At 33.0% G+C, this 12,500-nt stretch overlaps 3 protein-coding genes across 3 annotated transcripts; all 3 read right to left on the bottom strand.

The window, feature by feature from the left end:
• Positions 1-2,056: 2,056 nt before the first annotated feature.
• On the bottom strand, positions 2,057-4,166 carry LOC137623468 (cuticle protein 19-like). The gene is made up of 3 exons (XM_068354303.1): positions 4,145-4,166; positions 2,602-2,747; positions 2,057-2,475 (listed from the first exon to the last, which is right to left on the bottom strand). The coding sequence occupies exons 1-3, from the start codon at positions 4,164-4,166 to the stop codon at positions 2,143-2,145; spliced, it is 501 nt and encodes a 166-aa protein (XP_068210404.1). The 3' UTR covers positions 2,057-2,142.
• A 2,426-nt stretch (positions 4,167-6,592) lies between these two features.
• On the bottom strand, positions 6,593-7,606 carry LOC137623725 (cuticle protein 19-like). The gene is made up of 3 exons (XM_068354548.1): positions 7,595-7,606; positions 7,110-7,190; positions 6,593-6,967 (listed from the first exon to the last, which is right to left on the bottom strand). Exons 1-3 carry the CDS (start codon positions 7,604-7,606, stop codon positions 6,635-6,637), a joined length of 426 nt encoding a protein of 141 aa, XP_068210649.1. The 3' UTR covers positions 6,593-6,634.
• A 3,382-nt stretch (positions 7,607-10,988) lies between these two features.
• On the bottom strand, positions 10,989-11,577 carry LOC137623467 (cuticle protein 19-like; the record flags this gene model as incomplete). Its single annotated transcript, XM_068354302.1, has 2 exons — positions 10,989-11,321; positions 11,488-11,577. Coding segments are annotated over 2 exons (423 nt in total), but the record flags the coding sequence as incomplete, so codon positions are not given.
• Positions 11,578-12,500: the final 923 nt, after the last annotated feature.

The raw sequence follows: 12,500 nt of genomic DNA, 5'->3' as shown, positions 1-12,500 counted from the left end.
TACAAACGGGCCATTTTCCCCGTATTCTGGAGGAGGTTTGATATTATCAAAGATATCCGATTTGTTATAATGAGACATGTCTGCATATAGATATTTATTTTTGGCCGGTTATACACAGTACAAATTCTTCGCCATGGTAGTCCGAAGGTGACTTACTGTTATGGTGGTAGGTACAGGAATACCAAATAATTATGCCTTAAAACTGCTTCAGGTGTTATCATACTAGTAAGGTTTTATTACAACAAAATATATGAAATGTTTAAATTGCCTTTATCTCGCCGAGAATCGGTTATATGTAATTGATCAATTTATTTCACAATTTCGTCCGCATGGGGACAGAACCACTGTATCTATTTAACATGCAATCAATCAGTTCTGTTACACTATTAAGATTTAATTACCGTCAGTAGCATGAAAAATATAAAATAACTAAAATGGGGATGTTATTCTCTCGAATTGTATTATAATTGTATTTAAAGTCTAATACAATTTACGTATGGTAGAACTTGAGTATTTTAACGTTAGTAATTAGATATCTTAAACAATAAAGTTTAGATATTTATCCCCTTAAATAAGAATTTGATATATCAAACCTTAAAATAATAAATATTCTGTAATAACAGGTAAGGCAAATTTAGCCTGGCAATTTTACTAATGAAATTTGCTATCTCATTTGGAGAATCATTTGCCATTTTAAAATTCTTCATCCTGAGGATGTTTCCTAGTTCTTAACGAAGGTATATTTACTATGTTTATTTGATGATAAGGGCGAATTAAGTAAATACCATAATGTTATTCTGGTCTTAATTTACCAGCATATAATCTTTCACTGAATTAGAAGTATCAAAAAAATTCAACTCGTATTTTTTACTTAAAGCCAAGGCCAAGTTAAACAAATATGCAAAGATATCATTAACTTAGAACTTATTCTTACTTATTTTCCAACTTTTAGTACCGTATCTCGCTTCTATAAAGAAGAGCATATATATATATATATATATATATATATATATATATATATATATATATATATATATATATATATATATATATATATATATATATATATATTTATATATATATATCCATCCATATACCATCCATATACCAAAGGCACTTCCCCCAATTTTGGGGGGTAGCCGACATCAAAAAAAAAAAAAAAAAAAAAAAAAAAAAATAAAAAGGACCTCTACTCTCTATGTTCCTCCAGCCTAACCAGGGACTCAGCCGAGTTCAGCTGGTACTGCTAGGGTGCCACAGCCCAACCTCCCACATTTCCACCACAGATGAAGCTTCATACTGCTGAGTCCCCTACTGCTGCTACCTCCGCGGTCATCTAAGGCACCGGAGGAAGCAGCAGGGCCTACCGGAACTGCGTCACAATCGCTCGCCATTCATTCCTATTTCTAGCACGCTCTCTTGCCTCTCTCACGTCTATCCTCCTATCACCCAGAGCTTTCTTCACACCATCCATCCACCCAAACCTTGGCCTTCCTATATATATATATATATATATATATATATATATATATATATATATATATATATATATATATATATATATATATATATATATGCAATATATATATATATATATATACACATATATATATGTGTGTGTGTGTGTGTTTATGTATACATATTTCCGGTCATCCTCCGTTCTCCTGTACCTCGGGTAGTGGGGAGAGGGAATAGTCATGCCCCTGTGAGATCGGTGTACGTGTGTCTGCATATCTATCTAAATATTTAGTCGTCATTTTTGTCGGGTCAAGTACACTAGTATTTCATAATGAGGGATTAAAAGATCACATGGAGTTTTAGTCTGCAAATATATAGCGACTCACCACCTATAGGCCTACACCTTCCTGAAGAAAAGCTAAGTTACATGATACATTGCATAACTTTAGAGGTATTCTACAATGGATTCATATATATCTCATTTAGCTATAGATATATCGGGATAATGATCCAGTTACAATAAATGTTTAAATTACAATTGAAATTTTTGTTAAAGATATAGGACAGATTAAAAACACTTACAGTTTCTATGCTTAGTTTTTATTCACATAAATTAGATATAAATATCCATTGACTAGCGGAATAATCGGTTAATTGCAATTACATTTTCATTGGTTTCCAGATTTACTTGGATTCGTTGGAGTCAGGAGCATAGTAGGTCCTCCTGGGAGCCTCACGAGACTCGAAAGAGGCGGATTCGGAGGAGGGGAACTGAGCCTCACCGGAGTAGGTGACTTCAGCGATGTATCCATCGTCACCATCAACGTGGAAGGACACCTTCTGGAGGCGACCGTCGGGGAGCTGGACGTAGTAGGATCCCTGAGTGTTGTCTCCATCACGGGCTTCCTGGTGTCCGAATTCGTTGCTGGAGGAGTCGTCGCTGACAGCCCAGTTGAAGTTGTATTTGGCTTCACCGGACTCGAAGGATTCGAAGGATTCCCGAGAGGCAGAGGAAAGCTGTCATAGAAAAGGGAACAAGTATCATTTATTGCAGCATTCTCATAAAATAGTTTTTATGTTTCATTTATATAATTGCAAAGATATTGATCATAATTCTCAAGTATGAAATAGAATAATACTCACTCTTGGTGCAGCATATCTGTATGTTTCGAAGCTGTCGTCAGCTGCAGCCAGGGCAACCAAACCCAACACAACCAAGATAACCTGGAAATAAAGACAGATCCTATCAGTTACAAATGACATTTTAAGGTTGGTAAAGTGTTTTAAACCTGTGGGTTAGATGGAAAAAGGTTTTATTTCATCAGATATATGAAAATATTTTGAATACAATAAACATATACACGTATGTATGTATATATAAATATATATATATATATATATATATATATATATATATATATATATATATATATATATATATATATATATATATATATATATATATACACGTGTGTATGTGCATTGTGTTTAAAACAATTTCATATAATATTGATTCATATATATACATACATATATATATATATATATATATATATATATATATATATATATATATATATATATATATATATATAGCTGGAATAATTGTGGTAATATTTTTTGTTATGCAGAAATGCTTCCAATTTCCGTTACCTTTGATACCATGTTGACCTGCTGATGTCTCAGAGAGAATCTGTACTTTTATCCCGACGAAGAACCCTATTTATACACGTGGGCCAGATAGGTGGGGTCGTGACCTCAAACCGCTGGAGCCAGTTTTTCTCCTTGGTGGAGATTTCTAACAACTCTGTACTTGACTTTGATTTGGTTGGGTCTGTATAAAAAGTGTTAATGACCGTAACTTTGAAATATTCATGTTGACTCATACTGTAACGACAAGGGCAAGGAATAGGTCAAACATCAACTTAGGTTCAAAGATATAATTTCGCTCATTTCGGTGGGTGGTATAAATTCATATCATTAGGGTTGTTTGATTGTTTGATATTTCAGACGAGCTTAGATAAACATTAAATCATAATTAAATTCATAAAAAAAGTGGTATACCATTAACAGAAAAAACATCTTACGAGAATTATATGGATGGCGATTATTATTTATAAAGATTAACATGCATTAACTTTTTACATATAAAGTGTTTTAATTCATCTTTAAAATGATATAATTTTTTTACCCTTAGATAAAATTTTCTATCATCATTAAACTCCTTGGGATACTTAGTAACCTCATCTCTGGTGACATTATCTGAGAAAACCAGGTATATGCACTGATCTAGCTGCACCCTCTCAAAAGTGGATAAAGGTGAATGTTGAATTAGTAATAAATCTGTAGTATAAATCAAGCTTCATATATAATCCACTACAATTACGTTTAAACCATCATCAAAAGCTCCACAAACCACAAGTTTTGAATCCCTAATCAAATTCCAGGTAGGCATTTTAATTAATTGATAATGTAAGATAATCATATAAATCTTCTATGGGTCGTTCCGGTTCACGAAACATGGGGCAGTCGAGCGCTTAAAAGATTCAACTCCTACTCTACGTATAAGAAAAAAAAAAAAAAAAAAAAAAAAAAAAAAAAAAAAAAAAAAAAAAAAACTTTGAAGTGATTGCGCCATGATTCTGAAGTACCCAAAGATATGAGATAGAAAAGTCTATAGAATTACGTATAGGACAGCATGTATTCATCGTGTTAAATTTCATCATATTGTTATGAAAAAAATAAGCCACCTAATTCGTAAATTACAGTCTGCCTCTGGAATCTAGAGTATTATGTAAAAAATTATAGACAGAATAAGTTGCTATGATTATGGATAAAGTAGGAGCCAATGTGAAGGATATATATATATATATATATATATATATATATATATATATATATATATATATATGTATAAATGTATATATGCATATATATATATATATATATATATATATATATATATATGTATATATAAATATATATACACATATATATATATATATATATATATATATATATATATATATATATATATATATATATATACAGAAAATTGTATATGTTATTTTCTGAATTAGGATAGCTTAACGGGGTGAAAGGGTTTATGTATCGCCATGATCAGCAAAGCTGTACCAGTCAGGGACACCCTTAATAGGTTTGTCTGTTGTGAGCGAACAGACAAAAGTTTCCCACCATCACTAATCCATATTGTCCATGGTGGTGATTAAAATTTCCAACCCCCAGACAGGAATAAAGAGGCCTTTGTTCTGCAGTGGACTGGAAATGGCTGCATTTGCTGTTTTTGGGGTTGCATATTCTATACGTGTTTATTCATTTTTGTGAAAGCCTTAAAGCTCGTATATATAGCTTTATCTTTCCGATATCCTTAAATGAATCCAGAGAAAAATATATGAAGTGGTTTTCAAGGTAACGTTCAAACTTAACCGATAGTGGAAGGCAGCTGGTTTGAAACGAATTCCCCAATTGATGGCAGGACTCCAAAGATCACCAGCCTGCTCTCCAACTCCTCCCCCTTACTCTCTCTCTCTCTCTCTCTCTCTCTCTCTCTCTCTCTCTCTCTCTCTCTCTCTCTCTCTCTCTCTCTCTCTCTCTCTCTCTCTCTCTCTCTCTCTCTCTCTCTCTCTCTCTCTCTCTCTCTCCCTGTTTTGATATTAATTGGTGTGATTCAAAAGTTATTGCTCCCTTTTTTTTTCCTCTTCTTCCAAGAAAGAACTGATTATGATGCAGATAACTGTCTTAGCTTGGCTATGAATGTAGCCATAAGGGAAACTTGTAGCAGAGGAACGGTCCATCGTGAGAATGTGTAGGTGTGTTACAGAGTGTGTAGCGGCAAAGTTTGGCATATGAGTGTCGGAAGGCTCTCACTCATATGGCACGTTTAGGATCAGTGGTAGCGGACCTTTTTACAGAAAAAAAATGCCTTGAATTCTACCTCAATGTTGCGTGGAATAAAAGTTATAATAATCTCTGATACAATTTCGGAAATTCACTAATCTATGTAGAAACAAAGATAACGAAAGAAAAACAGAGATAGAAGTTAAAGAGAGGGAGTGGATTTGGAGAAAGAAGGTGAGTCAGTAATCTATGGCAACGTGGCATATGCAAGGCTACCAGTTGAAACCCAGATGCTCTCCTTATCGGTCCTTTCTCACTGTTTTGAGTATAGTAAGAAAAATATTACGGCTAAGTTATCCAAATCGGAGCAATTTATACAAAAGTTTCCTTTGGCAGAAAATAGTTTATTGTATGGCAGTTAAGAAAGGCTTACTATTGTATGAAAAGGCAAATCTCCTAATCATATAGTCAGTGTTTTAGAAGCAAAGGCATATGAACAATTTGCTATTATGAAGTTTGGAAAATTCTTTTATGAAAATAATCATGGCATCCATTTTCCAGAATTTAACTTTAAAGTTTTTCAAATGTTTAAATCTAAAGGGTCATTTTTGGTTTCCATATTTTTAAGTCAGAAATTTTTCTCAGAAACTTGAATACTAAACATCCTTTATCAATTTAACAGAAGTCTAATTTTCCCTGTATTAACCCTCTAATTATTTCTAAAGTTACTCCTCTTGGAAATGACAGCGACACAGTTGTGAAGATTGTATAGAATTTAATTGGGATGGGTTTCATCTTAGGACTGATTAGATTAGATATCAACTAAACATTTATCTAATTGTCACGGGGAATTAGTGAAGGTTGTGATTCTCTAAAATAGTTTGAAGGAGTTAGTAAAAATACATTAGACTTTTACATTTCTCGTTTAGGCAACCCATGTATCTTCATTTTTTATTTCCTTTCTCCCAGACAAGTTGAGATTGATTGGAAAATGAAATAATATCGAATATTCTTTTCAAAGTGGGTAGTCATATTTGCATTTCGCCTATAAAGATTTCCCACACGTTTGTAAACTCTTGAATTGAAAAACAAGCCATTTTCATAATCATTTAGATTAAATAATTTTGGAGTCATTGGCTACCTTCATAAAAAACCGTTTTTAACTATCCTACTTTCATTGGGTGCTTAAGTTTTAGACAAAATTAAACAGTTTTATACATGATTTAAAATTTATTTGTATAAATTAGACATAAATATCTACATGCATGCATTTAGTTTCGTTCGATGTTGCAAATCAATACATTTTTGGATTCCAAATCTACTTGGATTCGTTGGAGTCGGGAGCATAGTAGGTCCTCCTGGGAGCCTCACGAGATTCGAAAGAGGCGGAGCTGGAGTCGGGGAACTGAGCCTCACCGGAGTAGGTGACTTCAGCGATGTATCCATCGTCGCCATCAACGTGGAAGGACACCTTCTGCAGGCGACCGTCGGGGAGCTGGACGTAGTAGGATCCCTGAGTGTTGTCTCCATCACGGGCTTCCTGGTGTCCGAATTCGTTGCTGGAGGAGTCGTCGCTGACAGCCCAGTTGAAATTGTACTTGGCTTCGCCGGACTCGAAGGATTCGAAGGATTCCCGAGAGGCAGAGGAAAGCTGTCATAAGGAGTAAAGGTAATTTGAGTGATGCAGTCTCGTAATAGGTTTATTATATTACTTGAAAGTTAATTTCGTATTCTTTATTGCAAAATTATCATGAAAGATATTTTTCATAAATATAATGAAGGTTAAAACTCACTCTTGGTGCAGCATATCTGTATCTTTCGAAGCTGTCGTCAGCTGCAACCAGGGCAGCCAAACCCAACACAACAATAAGGACCTGGAAATCAAATATTTTATTTTTTAGAATATGACAAAAATAAACAACTATCGATGATATCTTTTAAATAAATTTTGTTATTCTACCATGATATAGATAAAGTTGAACAGGATATCTTTTACAAGTTGAAATCTAATTCGATATTTACTAGTAGCATACTTGAAAGTATTAAAATTTACTATAAAAATCTGAAAAATTCCCATAGAGTGGCATATTTTATGAAAAAAAATATATATATATATTTTCAGTAATAAAAACTTTATCGAAAAGTCATTTTTCTTTAACGTTTAGTTATCTAGAACTAAAATTGCCTTTATAAATTTATCCCTACGAAAGTTTTATATTACATTCCCTTACATACTATAATAAAATCTCTAAAATAGGCCCACTTAAGTCAATAGTACCTTGGAAACCATGTCGATGAAATGAAGTCTCAAAGCGAGTCTGTAGCGTTATCCTGTCCAGGAGCCGAATATATACCACCGGGCCGAGATAGGTGCGGTCGAACGTCTGCATTGTTGCCAGTTTTTACGAAACCTTACGAAATTGGTTTAAGAAATCCTTACGTTCACGGTCACTTGTATACAAAATGATAAGTAAAATGCCATCCTCTTTAGAGAGGATGAGAAAGTGTAGCAGTGGACTGAATTTAATTTTTTCGATAATTATCCTTCAAAAGAAGGCAACCATGTTACCCCATACGAATGGGAAAAAACACGCTAATAGACGAAAAAGTTTTTAAACATTTTATGAAAATTGGACTTATGATAATAGTTAATGTGATATGTACCAGAACGTAGGCACAATTAAACAGAGGATATGAGGAATACTAAAACTTGAAAGAAATTGGCAGTTTACTTCATCATAAATGAAAACCCACAGATACGAAAATCTTGTATATGTAAATTAAGATATACAAATCTGGTATTCTTGTTTAATGAAATTTAGATTGTATCAGGTTTGAAGAAATACATCGTTTAGAACTGATTCTACTCAGAATACCAAATATTTTGAGTATGTATTAGAGCAGAAATTGGTGAGATGAACCAAGTAATTAAAAAGTAATTTTTCAAATATTAAATTGGTGCAATCAAGAGCATACGCTTAATTGGATTATATCAGTTTTAGAGGTGACACCTCTCGGTAGCTCATTTCATAAAAGTTGCTGCCCCAACATGAAAAATTGAAGACCTTCTAATAATCATCTCTTGAATTGTCAATAATATTAGAATTATTATAACTATAAACATGAATTTCTTGGTAATGAAAAACATGTTTAGGTATATATTATAGGTACAGTAATTTCGTAAGTTCTCTGTCATTATTATACTATTCGATGTACAGAGTTTACAAACAACACACCTGGTAGGGTTTTTTAATACATTAAAGAGTCGCACAACGCTCTGAAGAAAGAACATTTATTCAATTATATATAAAGAATTTGCAATAAAGTGGCGAGAGATAGAGGCAATAAAAGTATGCAGGGTATGTGATTATGTTTGAAGATATTCTAAAATAAAATTGACAATTAGATGTGCCTTAGTCATTTAGCCCTCCAAAAAGGGTATAAAAAAAGTGTCAGAACTTGTGTGAACTTTTAAGAGAAATCTAACATCCTTTATTTAGACTAAAGATATGTTGGAAATATCGATTTTTGGTGTAAGGTGGGTTTGTAAGCCTCCATAGGAAATATGAATACTGTTTGTGATCTGTTTTTTAAATGTACAAAAGACAAAGGTAAAGTGAATGTTTTCGATAGCTGTGGTACATCTGTAGTGTCAATGTTTCAAAAGTTAACAGATTCGTTTACATTTGTATTCCTTCATCTAGGTATTATAATCCCTAATCATATGATTTAAAAGACCCAATCAAAAGTTATATGCCTTTTGCTAATACTAGAGCAATAAGTAAAAATTAACTTGACTTGGATATCTTTTGGAGGTAAGCATACCTTAAGAGATATGCCAGATGTAGATAACATTTCATGAAATGAAACTTTGCTTTATTGTGTAAATGAGATAAGTTGTTTCAAACATTACTTCCTAAGTTAGAGTAAGGATTTTTAATTTATCGGTAAGTTGTATGGTGTTAGTTAATAAGGAGATTTGGGTATGCTTGGCTGCATCTGCTTCCCAATGAAAGTAGTGAACAAATATATGGTTAGAAACAGCAATATGGGTAACTTCACTAAATTAAGTAGGTATCAGGCTTTGATATTGCTGGATAATAGGACATATTTATATTCTGTGCATGCTAGTTATAGACTTCAAAATAAGAAAATCCTGATCTGCTTGACTTTGTAATTCAGAATTACCCTTTTTCATAAAAATTATTTCACTTGCTCTGTCATGTTTAAAGGTTTAAAGGTCACTTATGAATGGCAGAGGCAGGGAACAGTGACATTGCCACAGCAAGCAGGACAATGCCCTAGAGACTGAAAATATATTCATATGATTAGCGCCCAAGCCCCATCTCCACCCAAGATAGGACCAGGGAGGCTCAGCAGGTAGGCCTACAGGCCCCCTCAAACTCCCATCCTTAACTCACAAGAAAGGTGAGGTTGCAGCGACCAAAGAAATTTACGAGTTTGAGCGAGACTCAAACCCCAGTCTATCGATCATCAGGCAGAGACGTTACCAATAGGCCATGACAAAATTTGACATACTATTCATCTATAAAAAATTTGAATAAAAAGTAATGAAGGATGAATATTTGTTTCTCTGGTGTAGCACATCGGTTTAATCAGCATGCAAGCAATAGCGTTCAAAAGATACTTGATTATATCACTTGATATAATCTTTGAGGCCAAGACTTCAAGGTCAGTGTGAGATAAAGATGTTGTATCTCTAGAATTTCGGGATTTAACTTCCTCGCTTTATTCTATTCTGTGTAACACCCGAATAAGTAATAAGGTTTATCATTGGACGAACAATTCTTAAAAGGACACATGAATTGAAAATATCTTCATATTCTGGTTTCTGTAATTTACTCGAATTTAGATTGGATTTATTGGTCCAATAGAGCCTTTTTATTAAGTGTCTAATTTATCAGTCCTTCAGTGTATGCTCTAACGACCCCAAGGTAAAGAAAATTATTCTTAGATGTAACTAATTTCTGATAGAAACATTCCTGATAAAAATGATACAATAAGAAATTTTATGGGTCATTATTGAATATATTTATACTGCAACTATTGTTACTACTCCTAATAATACTTATGATAAAATCTTTTATGATAATCCAAGTATGAAGAATGAAATAACAGTTATGAACTATTTAGAGTCTATATTAAAATTTATATAGAAATCTATCTATTGCTTGTATATGAAATACTTATATAACTAGTATTCCTTAAACTCTAATCTCAATTCATTTTGAAATATGTAATATTATTACAAAGGTTTATTTCATCTTCCCTTAGTTTATTTTCAACTACTGAAATTATAGAAATTCATTGCTAAGCGTAACCATTACATAATTAAATGAATTCTAAAAATCCATTTGGAATAACTGCGAAAAATAGTAGGCCGGGATTTTTATAATAGACCATTATACTAAATTAACATTACGAGTCATGTGTATCAGATCAATAGATAGTTAGCAATAATAGAACTGGAGGTAAAGCTATTGTAATCTATTAATTATTTCTTTAATTACATACATAGAAACTAAAGTGGATAGTTAAAGACATGCTTTAATCATGATTTATTTATATAAATTAATTATAAATACTGAAAACACTGGTACAAATATTTCCTTCGTTTTTGTAGTAGACCCTCACAGATCAACTTCCAAGATTTACTTTGATTCGTTGGAGTCGGGAGCATAGTAGGTCCTCCTGGGAGCCTCACGAGACTCGAAAGAGGCGGAGCTGGAGTCGGGGAACTGAGCCTCACCGGAGTAGGTGACTTCAGCGATGTATCCATCGTCGCCATCTACGTGGAAGGACACCTTCTGGAGGCGACCGTCGGGGAGCTGGACGTAGTAGGATCCCTGAGTGTTGTCTCCATCACGGGCTTCCTGGTGTCCGAATTCGTTGCTGGAGGAGTCGTCGCTGACAGCCCAGTTGAAGTTGTATTTGGCTTCACCGGACTCGAAGGATTCGAAGGATTCCCGAGAGGCGGAGGAAAGCTGTCATATAAAAGGAAAAAAAAAAGTGTCATTGGTTACAGCATTCTCATGAAAGGATTTTTATATTACTTTAACATCAGTTACATTTTCAATATTAAAACGGTATCTATATCAGGTAAATTTATTTACTACAATTTTCAGTAGTTTGAAATAGAATAGTACTCACTCTTGGTGCAGCATATCTGTATCTTTCGAAGCTGTCGTCAGCTGCAGCCAGGGCTGCCAAACCCAACACAACCAAGATAACCTGGAAATGTAATTACATCATAAGACGATTTAAAACGTCAAGCTAAAAAGACACATTTTGAAACGGATATCATGTAGTTGATGTTATCTTTATTCTAAAAACCAAATGATATCAGTAGGAAGAATTATATATGTATATGTATATATATATATATATATATATATATATATATATATATATATATATATATATATACATATATATATATATATATATGATATATATATATATATATATATATATATATATATATATATATATATATATATATATGTGTGTGTGTGTGTGTGTGTATATATATATATGTGTGTGTGTATCTTAGGAATTTATCATTTATTGTTTTCGCATATAGTGCAACCAATAAAAACACTTAAAAGTTAAAGAACAAATTCTGTGGTACTTGTATAATTTTTTTCAACGGCAAAAATATCGAAATGTATATTAACAAACAATCGATTTATATACAAAATAGACTTATCTGTTCTTTAAACAAATAAAATCACACCAGGAATACCTTAGATACCATGTTGACCGAATGAAGTCTCGAAGCGAGTCTGTGAAGTTATCCTGCTCAGATGCCCATTATATATACTGCCAGGCAAGGTAAGTGGAGGCAGGCGTTGGCAGACAAGCTAGTTTTTTTTTTCCCCCAATTGTTGCTACATGGGATTAACCAATCTCTACTGTCATGGACACTAATATGTGCATAGAATTTTAAATCGATTGCCTACGTAGAAGATTGACAAGGTTAGAAAGGAATAAACTTTATCACATGACTTATAATTTCTATTTTTTTTTTTATTATCACAAAAGTTGTAAAATTTGTGGATATAGACAGAGAGAAAATAATTGGGGGATATAAAAAATAATATTGAGCATATATAAGTCAAAGATTACTGATATATTTGTATGAATGGAATAGAAAATAGTTT

The sequence above is a fragment of the Palaemon carinicauda genome, chromosome 30 (assembly GCF_036898095.1).
Source record: "Palaemon carinicauda isolate YSFRI2023 chromosome 30, ASM3689809v2, whole genome shotgun sequence".
Taxonomy (NCBI): Eukaryota; Metazoa; Arthropoda; class Malacostraca; order Decapoda; family Palaemonidae; genus Palaemon; species Palaemon carinicauda.
The sequence above is the reverse complement of the archived record's forward strand: the minus strand, read 5'-3'. Positions and strand labels throughout refer to the sequence as shown.

Bases quoted from the DNA above. Each gene is read 5' to 3' on its own strand.
- LOC137623468 (XM_068354303.1), bottom strand. From the start codon at position 4,166: ATGAATACATGCTGTCCTATAC. The intron at 2,748-4,144 runs GTAATTCTATAG...TCTAACCCACAG, and splicing joins GAATACATGCTGTCCTATAC to GTTTAAAACACTTTACCAAC. The intron at 2,476-2,601 runs GTGAGTATTATT...TTTCTATGACAG, and splicing joins ACAGATATGCTGCACCAAGA to CTTTCCTCTGCCTCTCGGGA.
- LOC137623725 (XM_068354548.1), bottom strand. The intron at 6,968-7,109 runs GTGAGTTTTAAC...TCCTTATGACAG, and splicing joins ACAGATATGCTGCACCAAGA to CTTTCCTCTGCCTCTCGGGA.